This window comes from Esox lucius, chromosome 20, assembly GCF_011004845.1.
Source record: "Esox lucius isolate fEsoLuc1 chromosome 20, fEsoLuc1.pri, whole genome shotgun sequence".
In the NCBI taxonomy this organism is placed as follows: Eukaryota; Metazoa; Chordata; class Actinopteri; order Esociformes; family Esocidae; genus Esox; species Esox lucius.
Genome location: NC_047588.1, coordinates 44932090 through 44951024, shown reverse-complemented (window position 1 = coordinate 44951024; position 18935 = coordinate 44932090). Strand labels below are relative to the sequence as shown.

The 18935-nt window shown below is 41.0% G+C and overlaps 1 protein-coding gene across 2 annotated transcripts in view; it reads left to right on the top strand.

Moving 5' to 3' along the window:
- The window catches only part of si:dkeyp-118h9.7 (sacsin), a 52684-nt gene that overhangs the window by 7714 nt on the left and 26035 nt on the right, over window positions 1-18935 (top strand). The window contains exons 6-8 of one of the 2 annotated variants that reach the window (XM_029115634.2): window positions 1213-2650; window positions 2897-2985; window positions 7124-18598. In XM_029115634.2, the coding sequence (XP_028971467.2) occupies window positions 1213-2650; window positions 2897-2985; window positions 7124-18051 (12455 nt within the window). In that variant the 3' untranslated portion in view covers window positions 18052-18598. Of the gene's footprint in view, window positions 1-1212; window positions 2651-2896; window positions 2986-7123; window positions 18599-18935 lie in introns of those variants that run through there. The other variant, XM_029115635.2, reaches the window with a different exon arrangement.

Sequence of the window (18935 nt, the reverse complement as noted above, 5' to 3'; positions counted from 1 at the left end):
CGTCTGGCGGACACGTGAACTCTGCTAACATTGTCCAGTGCGCGATTCTGTTCAAGAGTTTATCCTGCCACCGTGACTTATCTACCAGCACCTGCGTTTTGAGGGAGTGTCCTATCTCTACAGTAGAACGTTGTTTTGTGTTTGTCATCGACAAGTGAAGAGGTGATCATTTTTTAGGATCTGTTGATTACTGTTCATGCAGTACTGGGTAATTTCTTACATATTGTGCAGAGAAATTGTGATTTATTTGTAAAATATAATATATATTATTTGAACGTGATGTACACTTTATTAGTGGTCATTATTGTCACATTTCTTTTGGGAGACCTTGAAATATTGTGAATATGCACTAGGACTGTGTTTTACTAACCTTAAACTTGTCTTCTATTGAGGATAATTTATATCAAATATATTAAGTTGTAATGTTAATTGCACGGAATGGTGTAGGACCTCTTAGGGATTATCTACACAAGATGCACCTCACTATAACCTGTTACATTTACCTTTTGCCAATTGACCTAATTATTTATATTCCACAATTTATTTTAATTTTTTTGCATTACACAACTTTTCTAGTCTTTTGTTGCCTTTGTCCCAACTTTTTTTAAATGTGTTGCTGGCATCGAGTTCAAAATGGGCACATTTTTCAAGAAAATATTAAATGTCTCAGTTGCAACAGTTGATATGTTGTCTTTGTAATATTTTCTATTGAATATAGGTTTAAATTATTTGTACATTTTGCATTGTTCTTTTTTAGATTTTATGCAGCAACTAAACTTTTTTGGAAACAGGGTTGTATTATTAATATTAAATGCATTATCTTTACAGTGCATGGGTTTAAACAGAAAACTTCAAATGTAGTTATTGGCTGACCTGGACTGAAATTCTTACAGGCAAATGATGGTTAGGTGTATTTTCCATTAAGCTCAATATGAAAAGTACTAGTCATGGGCTTACATACTTAAATTCTGTCTCTGGTTCCCAGTAGTAATGTTGTGTGCTGGTTTGTAAGTGAAGGAGCTGCATAAAATCTTTTGAGCAAATATTCTATAAGGAGGACCAGGAGTATAAAAGTAGAGGTGTTAATCCTCTTCAGTGAGCTCCTTCCAAAGTCAAGCAGTTCGCCCATTACTGGGGGGTTTTCTTCTCATAACAAGCTTTTCATTCAATCACAGCACATTATTCATGCTCATTTGTTTTGATTATTTTTAGATGTGCCATCCATATTCAGTTCCAAGTACCTTGGCTTCCTGGACCCCCAAGAGAAGCTTTTCGGAGAGCGAATTGGAGGCTTTAAGTTGTCTCTGGAAGATAAGGAAGACAGTGAAACTCTCTGTAATCTGCATGATCAGTTTCAACCATTCAGAGATGTTGTCAACGAAGTCAGTGGCCAAAGATGGATGGACATCATCCAGGAAGAGCAGCATTTTAAAGGGACACTGTTTAGGTTTCCTCTGCGTCGTGAGACCTCTGATATCTCTGATAACATCTATGATTCAGCCAAAGTAGTTCAGCTTTTTGAAAGCTTCATTGCAGATGCAGACATAAGCCTTCTGTTCCTAAGGAATGTGTCATCAGTGGCCTTGAAGCACATCGACATCAAAGGATCTGTCACCACCTGGCTCACAGTGACCTCCTCCAGCCCCACATGTGATCTGAAGACGAGGAAAGAGTCAAACGTCAAGGACTCAACCTTCTTCAAAACCATCATCTCTACATCCAAAGAAAAGGAGCAGACTGTCACCAAGTGGCTTGTGGCAACATGCTGCATGAAAGAGGGAATTGTACCAGAGTTAGATTCACTGGCAAAGAAGCTAAGCTTCCGCCCTCAAGTTGACTTAGCATTCCGATGTGGCCAGGATAGGCATGGCTGGATGGAAGGCCGGCTGAGCTGCTTCCTGCCCCTTCCAAACAATGACTCCAATAGGACTGGACTCCCAGTCCATGTCAACGCCTGTTTTGGCCTCACAGACAACAGGAGACACATTAAGTGGCAAGAGGAAGACCAAAAGTATGACGAAGCTGCAATGTGGAACGAGCTGCTGGTGAAGGAGGTCCTTCCTCACACATACATAATGATGCTGCAGGATGCAACCAACCTCGCCAAGACCACCACTCTTCCTGTGTCCTCTCTGTACAGCATCTGGCCTGACCTCAGTCAGACCAAACACCAAGACAAATGGCATGCAATTGCTAAAGACGTTCTACATCGTTTATTCAAAAAGAACACAGCTGTCTTCTCTCTAGCTAAAGACGAAAGACAGTTTGTATGTCCATCAGATGCTTTATTTCCATCCGATGACACCAAGGCTTCTGAAACAATGACTGCTGTGACAAAGACATTGATTGCAGGAGGAGAAAAGCTTGTCACTTTCCCAGATCATGTGTCCACAGCTATCCAGCTGGCCTTCCCAAAACCTGACACACTACAGTGGGTGACTCCAGCTCTTGCAAGAGATGTCCTCCGTAGGGGTGTTGTGTCCATCCTGTCCAGCAATGACAAACGGTTGCTTCTGCAGTACATCATGAGTGATGAGAATTACCAGGACCTCAGAGGTCTGCAGATGCTACCTGTCAGTGATGGGACTTTCAAGACATTCACAAATGAAGACAAGGACATTGCTCTCATTGACAATGAAGACTTTCCAAGGTAAGATCGGAAGTAAAAATATTTTAGAACTACAGAGACTGTCATGTTGCTTTCAAATTGTAGATGGATTTATATGCAACTATCCATTACTAGGCTACTAAAGGGCATCTGTTTTATTTTATTTTGATGTAGCTTGTGTAGTGATTGAGTTTGACATTCCTGATCTAAGTAAACAGCAGCGTATTCCTCAGAAAGATGTTCCTTTCCTTCACAAATAATTGTCAATTAAGTCTTCTCTGTATGCAGAGTACTGCTGCCTGGTTGCAGAGACCTGTTTCTGCTTGATGATCTCAACCCCACCAGCATCCACCAATTAAAGAAACTAGCTGCAACAAGTAAGGTCTTATACTTCTACAATGTTGAGTTCTTTATGTTAGGGGTGTGCTGATAACCGTAATTGTGTCCGTTTGTCATTTGTAATCCGATATACTTGTGATCGGAAAACTTTAAATTATGGTAAAGTCTTATACTTCTGCATGCTATGGCTCCAGCATACAGAAATTATAGTTAATTATCCTGATCACTCAAAAGCCCCATATACATGGCTTATTTTTATAACTCTTATATTAACAGAACATGCTAATAAATGCATGCATACTTTTAGTTTACTCAGCTAGCCTATATCACCACATTTCTTACTTTTGGGAAATTGCGTAAAATGCATGTAAAAACAGAATGCAATGACATGCAAATCATTTATCCCTATATTTAATTGAAAATATTACAAAGACAACATATCAAATCTTGCAAATGAGCAATGTTATTGTTTTTGGAGAAATACATTTTGAATTTGATGCCATTAACACGTTTCAAAGTTGGGACAGAAACATGTTTACCACTGTGTTGCATCACCTCATCTTTTAACAATACTCTGTAAACGTTTGGGAACTGAGACCAACTGTGGTAGTTAAATGTATTTCCATTCTTGCTTTATATAGGATTTCAGCTGCTCAACAGTTCAGGGTCTCCTTTGTCGTATTTCTCAATTCATAATGCGCCAAATGTTTTCAAAGGGGTGACAGGTCTGGACTGCAGGCAGGCCAGTTTAGCACCCAGACTCTTTGACTATGGAGCCAAGCTGTTGTAATACATGCAAAATGTGGTTTGGCATTGTCTTCAATCAATCAATCATATTTATATATTAAGCCCTTTTACATCAGCAGTTGTCACAAAGGGACTTTACAAAACACCCAGCCTGAAACCCCAAGGAGCAAGCAACAACAGTGTTACAGCACAGTGGCTTGCTGAAATAAGCAAGGCCTTTTTTGAAAAAGATATCATCTGGTTGGCAGCATATGTTGCTCTAAAACCTGTATACAGTGGGGAGAACATGTATTTGATACACTGCCGATTTTGCAGGTTATCCTACTTACAAAGCATGTAGAGGTCTGTCATTTTTATCATAGGTACACTAACTGTGAGAGACGGAATCTAAAAACAAATCCAGAAAATCACATTGTATGATTTTTTAATATTTATTAGCATTTTGTTGCATGACATAAGTATTTGATCACCTACCAACCAGTAAGAATTCCGGCTCTCATAGACCTGTTAGTTTTTCTTTAAGAAGCCCTCCTGTTCTCCACTCATTACCTGTATTAACTGCACTTGTTTGAACTAGTTAGCTGTATAAAAGACACCTGTCCACACACTCAATCAAACAGACTCCAAACTCTCCACAATGGCCAAGACCAGAGAACTGTGTAAGGATATCAGGGATAAAATTGTAGACCTGCACAAGGCTGGGATAGGCTACAGGACAATAGGCAAGCAGCTTGGTGAGAAGGCAACAATTGTTGGCGCAATTATTAGAAAATAGAAGGAAGTTCAAGATGGTCAATCTCCCTCGGTCTGGGGCTCCATGCAAGATCTCACCTCGTGGGGCATCAATGATCATGAGGAAGGTAAGGGATCAGCCCAGAACTACACGGCAGGACCTGGTCAATGACCTGAAGAGAGCTGGGACCACAGTCTCAAAGAAAACCATTAGTAACACACTACACCATCATGGATTAAAATCCTGCAGCGCACGCAAGGTCCCCGTGCTCAAGCCAGCACATGTCCAGGCCCGTCTGAAGTTTGCCAATGAACATTTGGATGATCCAGAGGAGGAATGGGAGAAGGTCATGTGGTCTGATGAGACAAAAATAGAGCTTTTTGGTCTAAACTCCACTCACCGTGTTTGGACGAAGAAGAAGGATGAGTACAACCCCAAGAACACCATCCCAACCGTGAAGCATGGAGGTGGAAACATCATTCTTTGGGGATGCTTTTCTGCAAAGGGGACAGGACTACAACATATTGAGGGGAGGATAGATGGGGCCATGTATCGCGAGATCTTGGCCAACAACCTCCTTCCCTCAGTAAGAGCATTGAAGATGGGTCGTGGCTGGGTCTTCCAGCATGACAACGACCCGAAACACACAGCCAGGGCAACTAAGGAGTGGCTCCGTAAGAAGCATCTCAAGGTCCTGGAGTGGCCTAGCCAGTCTCCAGACCTGAACTCAATAGAAAATCTTTGGAGGGTGCTGAAAGGCTGTATTGCCCAGCGACAGCCCCGAAACCTGAAGGATCTGGAGGTCTGTATTGAGGAATGGGTCAAAATCCCTGCAGCAGTGTGTGCAAATCTGGTCAAAAACTACAGGAAACGTATGACCTTTGTAATTGCAAACAAACGTTTCTGGACCAAATATTAAGTTCTGCTTTTCTGATCAAATACAAATACATGCAATAAAATGCAAATTAATTACTTAAAAATCATACAATGTGATTTTCTGGATTTTTGTTTTAGATTCCGTCACTCACAGTTGAAGAGTACCTATGATCAAAATTACAGACTTCTACATGCTTTGTAATTGGGAAAACCTGCAAAATCGGCAGTGTCTCAAATACTTGTTCTCCCCATTGTATATTTTTCAGAATGAATGGTGCCTTCACAGATGTGCAAGTTACCCCTGCCATGTGCACCAATGCACCCCCATACCATCACTGATGCTGGCTTTTGAACTGAGCGCTGACAAACAAGCAGGATGGTCCCTCTCCTCATTAGTCTGGAGGATGCAGAGTCTATGATTCTCAAAAATAATTGCATTTGTGGATGGAGCAATGTACTCTGTTCACAGACAATGTTTTTTGGAAGTATTCCTGAGCCCATGCAGTGATGTCCACTACAGAATCGTGTCTGTTGTTAATGCAGAACCCCTCCCTATCCTCACATTTGACAGACCCATCCTCTTTGGAATTATCTTTTAATACCAATCATGTTTTTTTTGTATGACACAAATCCTTTCCATTCTTTTGTTGCCTCTGTCCCAGCTTTTTAGAAAAATTTTGCTGGTATCAAATTCAAAGCGGCCGTATCTTTTTCAAGAAACAAAATGTTTTAGTTTCCACATTTGATATGTTATCTTTTCTATTGATTATCGGGTTTAAGTGATTCCAACATCATTACATTCTGTTTTTCTTTACATTTTACACAGCTTCCCAACGTTTTGGGAAACGGGCTTGTATATTGTACAACCCAATGCAATTTCTTCTCATCATCCCAATTGCAGTTATATCACCTCACTAAACAGTAAAAACAAATAAGGTGCTGTCACGTGTGGGTGGACACCCAATCGAATGTCTGGTTTTCAGTAACTTTATCCAATCTTAGATTATGACATTAAATAATCCATATCCGTCAAATTCCTCTGTAACGGTACTCAATTTTTTAAAGTACTCAGCACACCCCTACTTTGTATAAGGTCACTAATATTGGCACTCAAGGTAAATGTGAGAAAAAATGGGCTGTGAAAAACATTTATTTTCTTTTTATCCTCTTGGTCTTTCATTCAAAAATTCACATATAAACTTTCAATTGAAGTAAAATGATTGAAACAAGGAAATGTAATATGTTGTTCTGGGGTGTTATCAAACAGCAAACTCAAGCACCTACAGTTTGTCAAACATTGCTGTAACTTTCAGTGGAACTGGGTTATATGGTGAAATTGGAAACAATCACCAGAGCAGGGTTTGGCGTAAACAGAAAGATAACCATGCACAAAAGTACCTCATCCCCACTGTGATGTATGGTGGTGGAACTTTGATGATGTGGGGCTGTTTTTCTTTCCAAAAGCACTGGACAACTTGTTAGGATTCATGGTAAGTACCTGCAGATATTACATCAATCATTATAGGAGAAGACTCAGAACTGTTGTCTTGGGAAAGGAAGATTGCACAAAGTATTAAATGAAGGGTTGCCAATAATTGTGACACACATATTTGAGAAAAACGATTTGTTTTATGATATGAATGTATATTATCTTTCATTTTTGCCTTTTTTTCACAGTCCATCTTGCTCATATTTACCAAGGGTACGAATATTAGTTTGGTGCACTGTACTTTTTTAAATCACAAATTCCTGTATTTTTGTTCACATGGCTAGTATTTCCATCTTCTAATGGGTATGATTTTCATGTTTCTTTCATTTAGAAACATTCAATATTTCCTGTGTGGATGCTAAAATTGTGGTTGCATTGGCCAAGAAGACACTTCCAAAAGACTGGAAAAAGTCACATACTCATGTCACCTGGATGGTGGGAAGGGATGACCATCCACCCTTGAAGTGGCTTCGAGAGTTCTGGAAATGTCTCAACACTCACTGGGTAGATTTGAGATTGTTTGAAGGCATGCCACTGATACCCATTGAGCCACTCCAAAATGCTAGCCATACTGTCATACTTGCAAGACTACAAAATAATCCAACAATGATTTTCCAGAAAATCAAGCAAAACATCTTACCAGACGAAATTGTGAAAATAATTAAGAAGGTTGGGGGAACAGTTGTAAACAGGGATGAATGTTTGAGGCATCAAGATCTTGACTCATATGTACTACCACCATCACCACAAAATACTCTAAAGGTATTTATGAACTTAAAAGCAAGTCAGGTCATCAGTGGAATCAAATCTGCTCTTCCCAAAGAGAAAGAGGAAATCAAAGCCTACCTCTTCACTCTGGGGTCTCTTACAGCTGATCAGAGAGACCTGCTCTCAAAGGTGCCTCTCTTCCAATCAATGGCCGGAGAATATGTAGCAGCAGAGTCCAAGCAGGCTGTGCTCCTAGATTCGATTCCAGCTTTCAACACTGAGCTCCCCACGCCGGAATCCATTATCCGCTGTTCAACTGAAGCCGATCGCAGGCTGCTATTGCTGCTCAAGGTTGATCTCCTGGATACCGCTCAGGCGGCTATTCACTTGATTGCTGGAATTGAGAGGAGGTCTTTCAAAGAACAAGAGACAGTGAGGATCATGACCTGGATATTACAGCATGGCAGTATTCTCTTCTTACAGAATGAGACCTTGTACAGAAAATGTAAGGATTTGAGCTTTATCAATGTAAACGGAGGAAAGTTGAAGAAGACCTCCGATGTTTTTGATCCAAACAATAAAACCTTTCAAGTCCTGTTTGGAAAAGATTTCTTTCCTCCACCTGTGTTCACACAAACCTCTCAGATGCTTGACAGTTTAAAACGTCTTGGATTGCAAACACAGGAAAAAGATGTCTCCGCAGAGAACATATTGCATGTTGCCACCCACATTGAAAAATCTGGTGTTCACTCACAAAATGCTTTAAAAAAAGCTGAAACTCTTCAAAGACTGTTGAATGACAATGACCTGCTTTCCCAGTTCTCTGATCATCAGCTGGCGTGCCTGTCACAGCTTCCATGGATCCCTTGTGATAACCCTTGCATGACGACAGAAAAGAACAATGGTAAAGGTTTCTACAAAACAGAAGAGGTACGACATTTAAAATATGAAGGCATTGTAGGGCATGTCATGCCTCTTACAAGAGACTTTAATGCGAAAGTAAGCAGCATACTGGGTCTGTTACGCATCCCCCCTGCTGACAAGGTAATAGAGAATCTGTCATTACTGGTAGATATGGTCCAGTCAATGACAGATCCAGATACAGACATGCAGTTTAAAGCCAAGCTGCATAGCATTTACAAGTACATGCAAGATCACATTTCTGAGGTCAGGGAAGTGCTGGAAAATAAATGCATACCTTGGGTGTGGATCCACAAGCATTTTGTTTCTCCTTGGGATGTAGTCTCAGCCTATCCACCCGGTTTGGATCTGAGCTCATACATTGACAAGATACCAGAGGAATTTCTAGTATACAACACCTTGCTAACAGAGTTTGGAGTGAAGAAATTACCATCAGAGAAAGAAATAGAAGAAGTCCTTTGTGACATTAAAAAGACCATTGAAGAAAGGCCCCAAGGTTTTGGTGAACCTTCAGAGCTAAAAGTGTCAATAGCCATTCTGAACTGGATGAGGAAGGAGAAGAAGAGTATCAAGGATGATGTCCCAGTCCCTGTTATGGCAGGGAGTAAAAGATTCAACCTACAACCCTTGTCCAAGACTGTGTTTTGTGACATAAGCAGGGACTGTCTGGAAGATCTACATAACGATCCAGAGGAGATTCATGTAATCCACGAAGAGATTCCACCAGCTACAGCAAGGTGGCTGAACATCCCATTCCTCAGCACCCGGATTTTGCGTCCGGAGTACATTGGAATAGAACAGTGTGGTCAGTCAGAGCCATTAACTCTGAGAATCAGGAACATTCTGAAGGAGTATGATGAGGAAAATGACATCTTCAAAGAGCTCATTCAGAATGCTGAAGACGCAGGGGCAACCACCTGCAAGTTCATGGTAGATTTCAGGGATCATAAAGACCCTGTAGAAAGCCTCATAGACCAAGGAATGGCCCTCTGTCAGGGCCCGTGTCTCTGGGCCTTCAACAATGAGCTCTTTACTGAGGAGGACTGGGTAAACATACTAAAAATTGGATCTGCCTCCAAGGAAAACAAGGTTGAAAAAATAGGGAAGTTTGGACTTGGATTTAATGCTGTGTACCATGTCACTGATATTCCCTCAATCCTCAGTGGCAACGAGCTTCTGATACTTGATCCAAATGTTACACACCTTCAAAAGCACATACAAAACAAAGCAAATCCTGGAATCAAACTCAACTTATCTCGGAAGCAGCTTATGCACAGATTTCCTGGACAATTCAGACCGTATGAGCGAATTTTTGATTGCAGTCTTTCAAAAGAAAGCACTCAGAAATTTTACCAGGGCACACTTATAAAACTACCTTTCCGGACACACGAGGAGGCTGTTAAGTCAGAAATCAGTGGTAATGTTTATGACAAAGATCACATACTAAAATTTCAACAGGACCTGACCAACAACTCACAAACGCATCTCCTCTTTCTGAAGAACATCCACATGTTATCTCTTCAAAACCTCCCGGGCTATGCTTCCACTCCTCCTCATGACGAACAAATAGAAACGGTCTTCACTGCCACCAAAAAGGTTGTGAAGACAATCAAGATTCCAGAGAACTATGGAAGGATGCAGCAGTATGCCCTGGAATCTCTGAAGAAGCGTGATGCAAAATGCCAAAAGGTAATTAACTGCCACAACGCCAACATAGCTGAACTATCTCAAAACCTTTGTGATGAATCTGATGTCCAGTTCTGGCTCCTGTACAATTGCTTTGGCACACATACATCTTTACAAATTGGTCAGACAGACAACAATCAAACCAAGTTCTCTATACCAATCGGAGGTGTTGCTGTACCTTTAAAGAAAGACCCACAGACTGAGAAATGGATGCCACGAGAGACCAATCTGGTGGGCCAGGCATTCTGCTTTCTCCCCCTCTCTGTTGCCACAGGGCTCCCAGTGAACCTGAACGGATCATTTGCTGTGACCTCTAATCGAAGAGGTCTATGGGAAAGTGGAGTAAAATATGAATGGAATCGAGTTCTCCTACAGGATGCTGTTGTAACTGCATACATCACTACACTGCTAGTGCTGAAGATTATGTCAAGTAATGGAAACCTTCAGCATTACCAGTACCACACCTTTTGGCCCAATAGTGAGAGTGTGAGCAAACCCTTCAAACCTTTGGTTGAAGCATTTTACTTGGCTGTTTCTCAGAATGACATTGGCAAATCTCTGGAGCTCTTTAGTGATGGGGTAAACTGGTGTTCGATAGAAAAGGCTAGATTTCTTCACCCAACGATCCAAGAGGACAAAAAGGTTGGAGATCTTGCAATGAAGGTGTGTCAGAGCAATCCAAACACATCTTTCCATGTTGTCCCAATGCCACAGTGGGTGAGACAGAGCTTCAAGCAGACTGGCTTTGAAGAGATTTTACAGCAAAAAACATTTGACTGGGAAGCCTTTTACCAAGAAGTGGTATTCAACAATCTGAGCACTATGGAGCAGGAAAGTAGAAATGCCCTTGTGCTGTATGCTATTGATCTAAATGATAATTCCATTGACCGTCTACTGAGGAGCTACCAATGCATTCCTACAAAGAAAGGACAACTCCAGTTCATAAACAAACTTGTAAATCCCTTTGGAAAAGTGGCATGCTTATTTGAGCAAGAGGAGGGACGGTTTCTTGGGGGAACCAAGGATAACTTTTGTTCTGCTAAAAGGATTCAACGTCTGACAGAGCTGGGGATGTTGAGTGACCAGCTTCCTTTGGAGGACATTACAGAGAGAGCTAAAACCATTGCCAGCACATGGCAAAAAGACAAAGAGAAAGCATACAAGCATGTTCAATGTATCCTGGAGCTGATAAGGGACTCCTTACAGGATGAGGCCTCGCCTCACTGGAAGACTCTGAGAAACACAGAGTTCATTCCAGCATGTACTCCAGTAAATAGAGTGAAAGTGAAGGATAGGGCAGTCGAACTTCAGAAGCCTTCTGAAATTTACAATGACAGATGTCGCCATCTAGTGGACATGACACAGTCTGTGTTAGACTCTTCAAATTTGAAAATACACAGTGATGATGCAGTGTTACGCATACTGGGAATTTCTGAAAGCCCATCACTTGAGACAGTGTTTCAGCAGCTGCAGGAAGTATCTAAACATTCTGATAAATGTGACGAACAGATGCTCTTCAATAAAGCCCATGAATGTTACAGATTTCTGAATGAATCACTGCGTAATGAGAAAAAATCGGCAGAGATTTACGAGAGGGCACATTCATTTCCGTTTATTCTGGTTGGAAACAGGTTTGTGGATGTACAGTCTGTGGCAAAGAATGAGGAATTTGATGCTAAACCATATCTTCATGTAATTCCACCTGCCTTCGCTGTTTTCAAGGATCTTTGTAAATGTCTATGCATAAAAAAGCATTTTACTCCAGAACAGGTTCATGGTGTACTGCAGAACCTCAAACTACGCTACGGTGTCAGACCCATTTCTAAAAATGATCTTGAGGTCTGCTTGACAATAATCCAAAGAGGATTATTTGACAACAAAAATGAAACCCAAGATATTTGTCTCATACCAGATGAAAATTGTGTTTTGCAGCCATCTAATCTGCTTTACTTCAATGACAGTCCATGGATGGATTTGTCAGAGGATCTGACTTTGTGCCATGAAAAAATCCCTCGTGCCATTGCACTTCATTTTGGGGTCATCACAACCAGACACTACACACTGAAAAAGTATTCAGTAGAGAATTTCTCCTCACCATTTGCTGAAGAGTTTGGACAACATGAGAAGCTGACAGTTCGCATAAAAAACATAATCGCAGCTTATCCTTCAAAGAAGGACATCCTGAAGGAGCTCATCCAAAATGCAGATGATGCCGAGGCGACAGAAATTCACTTTGTTTGGGACAAAAGAAAACACAGCACAAAAAGAACATTTGGAAGCAGATGGAATCCACTGCAGGGCCCTGCACTGTGTGTTTACAACAACCAGGTGTTTTCTAATGCTGATCTGAGAGGAATTCAGCAACTGGGGGAAGGTGGAAAGCACAACATTCCAGGGAAAACTGGAAAATATGGACTTGGATTTAATGCAGTCTACCACCTGACTGATTGTCCATCCATCCTAAGTGGTGACCAATGGCTCTGCATATCTGATCCCAATTTGAAGTATGTTGAAGGTGGATCACGAGAATCTCCTGGCCGCAAATACACATTGAAGGAGGAATTGAAGAACACTTTCATGGATGTATACAATACATTTCTTCCAGATGAATTTCCTCTTAAAGATGGCACTATGTTTAGGTTCCCCCTCAGGACAGATGACATGGCTAAAACTTCAGAGATATCAAACAATGAAGTCAATGACGGAGACATTAAAGAACTGTTCTCAGCTCTTCGTGAAGACCCTGAGGGATTGATAATTTTCTTGAAGAACATCAGGAAAATACAATTACATGAAATCAACCGAGACACAGTAAAGCTCAAGACAACATTCTCAATTGAAAAAGTTTTAAATGAGAACAGCCATGCTGAAAGGATTTCTTTTCAAAACCTTGTACAACAGTCCCTGCTATCCAACAAACCAGCTACACCACATGAAGCAATTTACAAAGTCAGCATTTCATCAACGGGTTCAAGGCAAAGCCACTGGATCATTGCAGAGCAGTTTGGCTCGTTGAAAGGAAAACCAGAAATGAAAGAACAGACTGGCAGAGTTCCCCAGGCAGCTGTGGCAGCATGTGTTCACCCACAGTCGAAACATGAAAACTTCACTGGACAAGTATTCTGCTCCCTGCCCTTGCCTGGTACCACTGGACTTCCAATCCATGTTAATGGTGACTTTGAGGTAGACTCCTCAAGGCGAGCCCTCTGGAAAGCAGATGGGAAAAGTTTGAAGACGGATTGGAACAAGTCTCTCAAACTGAACATTATCTCACCATTGTATGCTAGCCTTCTCAGTTACATCTGCAACCAAAGGAAATTGAAAGCCAGTTCCATACATCTAATAGATTCAGGCCTTGACAGCTCCTGCTTGTTTTTCTTTCCCACCATTACCAAAGATATTGACTTAGATTGGCAAGAAATGATTCATGAAGTCTACAGATCAGTCAATGAAAGAGAACTCTGTGTTGTTCCAGTACTACGCAGCTCAATACGTCAACTTGCAGGAGTACAACTTAAGGAGTACACTGTTGACTGGTCAAGTGTAGGCAAGGTGGAACCAACGAAAGCACCTCATTTGATTGTTGAAAATGGAACCTTGGTTTCTATTTTAGAAGATATTGGAATGCAGTTAGTTCCTTCAACCACAGAAATGAAGAAAATATGGACCAGCTTCAAAATGGCTGGGGTTGAAGTGAAAAGTGTTTGTCCTTCGACTGTGGGAAACTACCTGAGAAATAAACCTCTAAATGATCCATCCCAAACTGAATTAGATTTACCTCTTCCAATTGACAAGACTTTGATCAGAAACAAATATCGATGCTCCATACTGTTGGAGTATTGTATTGAAAAAGTTGGAGTTAGCCAAAGTAATTGCATTTCAGACAGTGGACGTAAAAATCATGCTAAGAAGAAGAGTTCCATTTCAGGACTTCCACTGCTTCTCACCCAAGACCAGACTCTTCAAGTTTTTGACCCTGACTTTCCCAAGCTTCTCTCACCATTTTACAGGTTGTTTCTTGGACATGAAAAAGAATTTGCTGATTTTGACACAAACTACAAGCATTTTGATGTCCTACGAGAGGGACACTTTCTGAAAGATTTGACTATGCCTGTTGCAGAAAAGTATTTGCGACCCATACTTCTGCGCCTTCTTAAAAACTGTGAAACTGAGCCACACTCCAAGTTATATGTTCCAGACAAGACAGTTCACTCATGGCTTAAAGAGCTGTGGAGATTCTTTGAAATACATTTGGTGTCAAATGGTGTTGATAACCAAGCTCTGGTGTCCATCAAGGAGTTGTTCGCTCACTGCCCTATTTTGCCAGTTGTGTACCCAAGACAAAACAACAAACATGTTCTCCAAACAATGAGGAAGATGTCCAGTGTGATTTCATCCTCAACGGAAATATCATCAATTCTCCTGAAAGTAGGTTTCATGGAACTGGATTTTTCTTTCTTTCTAAAACAGACACAATATCTAGTCACGGAGCTCTTGAACACAAATGATAAATCGGCTGTGTTGGACCAAGTCTACCAGCTGGATCATTCAGAATTTCAGCATCTTTCTTTCAATGAGTTGAATAAACTTCAAATTTTCCTACAGTCTGGGATATGCTCATCGAAAAACAAACAGGACTACCAAAGCAAATTAAAGTCATTGCCTCTATTTGAAACCATACAGGGGGAACGACGGCGGATTGATGGACACATGAATGTATTCATCCTCAACACAGAGTTCAAGGAAACATTTCCAGATTTGTACATGGCGGAAGCCAACAACATTTTTCTCAAATACAATCTTGAAAATCAAAGCTTATCAGAATACCTGAGCATTAAAATCTTAAGTGATTTGGAGTACTATGTACAGTTCATTCTGCCTTTGCTCCACAAGCTAAATGTGTACCAACTTCTCCAGTCTGTTCAGTTATTGTTGTCACTACAATCTAAAGAAAACTACAGACTGTACCAGGATAATATTCTCTCTACAATGAGAAATGTGAAATTAATTCCTGATATCCATGGGAATCTGCAGATGGCCTCCTACTTCTACGACGAGAATCATGTCCTATACAAGGTCATGCTGCCACAAGAGAAATTTGTACCAGAAAGCTTTTGGAATAAATTCCAGGACAGATTATATTTTCGAAGTGTAAAGATTCAAGTGAAGAAACTGCTTGAAGAACTTGGACTGAAGAGCACTGTGGCAGATAAGGAGATAATTGAGTTTGCTCATCAAATTGAATTGGAAGCAAAAGGCACCTCCAGCCTCCAAGAGCTGAGAAAGAAGTCCTCAACATTGTTTGAAACTATTTTGAAAAGAGATTTCAAAGAGGAAGCACCAGACTTTCTGAAAACTGTTGCGAATATCAAGTTTGTTTTTCCTGTAGATATTCAGGACAAGTTGTGTCAATACCACAAATCATTTGCAGGAGAGAGGACTTTAGTTTCAATCAGTGATTGTTTAATTGAAAAAGATTTCACACAACAATGTCTGATTTGGACATCTATGCCAATACTACACTTGGTAACATGCACTGACAAGCATCTCCTGATGATGAAGAAAGCAGGTGCTGTTGACCAACCGCCTCCTGAAAAAGTGACAGAGAACCTCAGAAACGTATGTCAGTCCCCTTGCCAAATTCCTGACTTAGTTAAAACCCGAGCCGAAGTGTTCCGGGCATCTTATACATATTTACAAACCGTAGACTTTGACCCCAAGCCATTGACTGACCTCCCTGTGGTCCTGGTGGAAGAAGATTCTGTACTTGTAAAGAGCAAGCAAACAGCTCTGGTACTGCCTAACCATGTGGAGTTTCGGCCCTATTTGTATTGCATTCCTTCAAAAGATGTCATGTTTTCTGAATTCTTCAAGAAAATTGGAGTAAATTCTAAGGCTACTGCAACACAGTATTGCAATGTCCTAAAAGATATCCATGTAGATTCCACCAACAAGCAAACGCTGCAGCCGAATCAGGAGAAAACTGTCAGGCGGGCCGTGGAGCAACTATTTCGTGAACTGCAAGAAAATCCTTTGAGCTCAGAACTTCCTGAAGTCTTGTATCTACCTTCAACCGATGGCCGACTGTACCTTTCAGACTCACTGTATTTCAACGACACAGTCTTCCAGGCAAGCAGATGGCAGACTGCCCTTAAAAACCAGTTGAACCTTCTGGAGAGACTAAGCAGCTGCCATTTAGAGAATGACCTGTATGAGCAGAAAAAAATGCTGGAGCTGTTTCCCATGGAAATACGACCTAAAATGCTCTCCAAGATTATAGCAGAGAATGTGTTAGAATCTAACATGCAGCTGTGTGAGTACGGGGAGGGCTGTGAGTTCAGTGGATGGTTTCAGACACATCTGTCCTCTGCTCCTTTCATGCATGGTCTGGTCTGTCTCATCAGAGCACAGTGTCAGGGCAAGGTATCACAAGACGAAGCTACCTCTATGTGTCAGAAAACATTCGGCAGCATTGAGATTACCTGCTGCAAGACCCTTCAAACTGTGCTTCTGCTTAACCAGAAGCTACTGAATGACACCACAGCAATGACACAGGTGTACGTCAAAAAGGGCCAGCAAGGTTGCACCTTCTTCTTGAAACACAGTGACGACCTGGCCCACAAAGTGAAGAGCGAGGTCATCATGAGACTAAGTAAAGAGATGAATGCCCTTCTAAATAACATTCTCAGCTCAAACCTTCTGCTAGTTCTCGGACATCTTCTCTCTTGTGATAGCATGGAAGAGGTCAAGAAGGCACTGGAGCAGAATGAAATCCATGACAGCACTGATACGGAGGACTCCCTGAAAGGGCCACCAGAACCAGGAACCCCTATTCCTGAAGAATGGCATGATGCCCTTGACATGAACTTCCTCAACAACTACGAAGAAGGGGAATATGTAGGCTTTAAAAAGACTGCTGAGGAGGACGATTATTGCTATGCAGTTATAGTGGAACAGCAACGTGAATTAACTGGCCAATCACTGACCTACAGATACAAAATACAGATCGGAAAAGATGTGATCGAAGTCGGTGCCCTTGATCTCTACCAATTCAAACGAGAAACAAAGTCTTTCTCATCCTCTTCCACTAGAGCAACATGCATGGCAGTGGTACAGCTGGCAGAATCTGTGCCACAGTCATCACCAACAAAGACAAGAACCCGAACCATGCCAGAGTCATTGGAAGAAGCAAAAAAGGAAATAGACAAATGTCTTGCAGAGATCTGGACTCTATGTGAGGATGAGAGGCTCAAGGCTATCAAACGCCTCTATCTGAGATGGCACCCGGACAAAAACCCAGACTGCCAACAGCTTGCCACTGAGGCATTCAAGTATCTGAAAAATAGAATTGACGATCTTGAGAATGGCAGGACAGGAGAACCATCATCTCAGCAGGGGAACACAACTTTCCATAACTTCTACAAACGGTGGAATGAAGAAGCTTACCGCCACAGGCGTGGAAGAGAGGGCTTCCACAAAGCAAGGGGCCACTATACCAGATACAACTTCTACACATACCATGAAAATGTACCACAGCCAAACCAAACGGAGGCTGAGCGCTGGCTCAGACAAGCCCAGTGTGATTTAGATGCTGCTCACAACGACACAGGAGGCAAGGCAGCAGAGTGGACTCTGTTCAAGGTTCATCAAGCTGTGGAGAAAGCTCTGATAGCAGCCCAGTACAAAAGACATGGACAACATTCCAAAAACTGCTCCATATCTACCCTGGTTCAGCAGGTGTCTGGCTACAGTCTCCACTTAAACACTCTACCCAGCATTGTGAGTCAACTGAAACAGCTGGGAGTTGACCCCAAGACCACCCAGTACCCAAACTACCACCCCTCCCCTATCATTCCCAACAGCAGGTTCAAGCATGAAAATGAAACAGAAGTGATAGACATGGCATCAAAGCTGCTTTGCAAAATACAGATGTATATTAATTGAATACATAGGTTACATTGTAGATTCAAGACATAAGTTAGATTCTGACACTGTAGCTCAGTTTTTATGTAATTTACAATGCCAGGGTTTTCGGTTCTATTCCTGGGGGCGCCAGTATAAAGCCTCGCTGTAACTTGTTCTGGATTAGAGCATCTGTGAAATCACTAAAATGTTAAATATGCATACATAGAAAACCATGTAAACTGTATTTGGTGTGATTTGTTATTACTGTGTGTAACGTTTATGTTACAGGTATATTACACTCAATAGCTTTAATCACTTTGATGAAGAGTCAATTAGGTTTTTGATGGTAAAACAGAGCCACTGTAACTACACTGATGCCTTTTTGGTTTCTAAGATTTAACCTTTAGTTAGCTCTCTCCAATTATCTGAATGTAAAAAACAACAGTCTTTTTTGATGTCATGCGTACATACCCACACACTGATGCAGCCGCCACCATGCTTGGAAATTAGTTACTGATGTGTGGGGAGTTTTCTTTTTTCTGTACTACTACCTTAAATAAAATGTAAAAAAATTATTTGACATTCATCTATTGAGTTTTGTCTCAATTAAATACAATTTATAATGAGAAAAAAATAAAAATCTCCAAAAGAGACATTATGTTCATTTCAAATATGTTTGTATTACTCTTTTCATTATGTTGTAATACATACTTTTGCTGAGTCTTTGTTTTTGATCCCTTTATGATAACTTTACATTTTATTCATATTTACATTTTCACTTCAACATTATGAAATATATGTTTGTAGATCAAGGATGAAGAATTTAGTTAAATTAAGTTAAATAATTGTTATACTAACATTACATTAGGCCCCACATAGCACTCATTTGACCCATCTATGCAGCTAAATATTTTGAAAAGTAA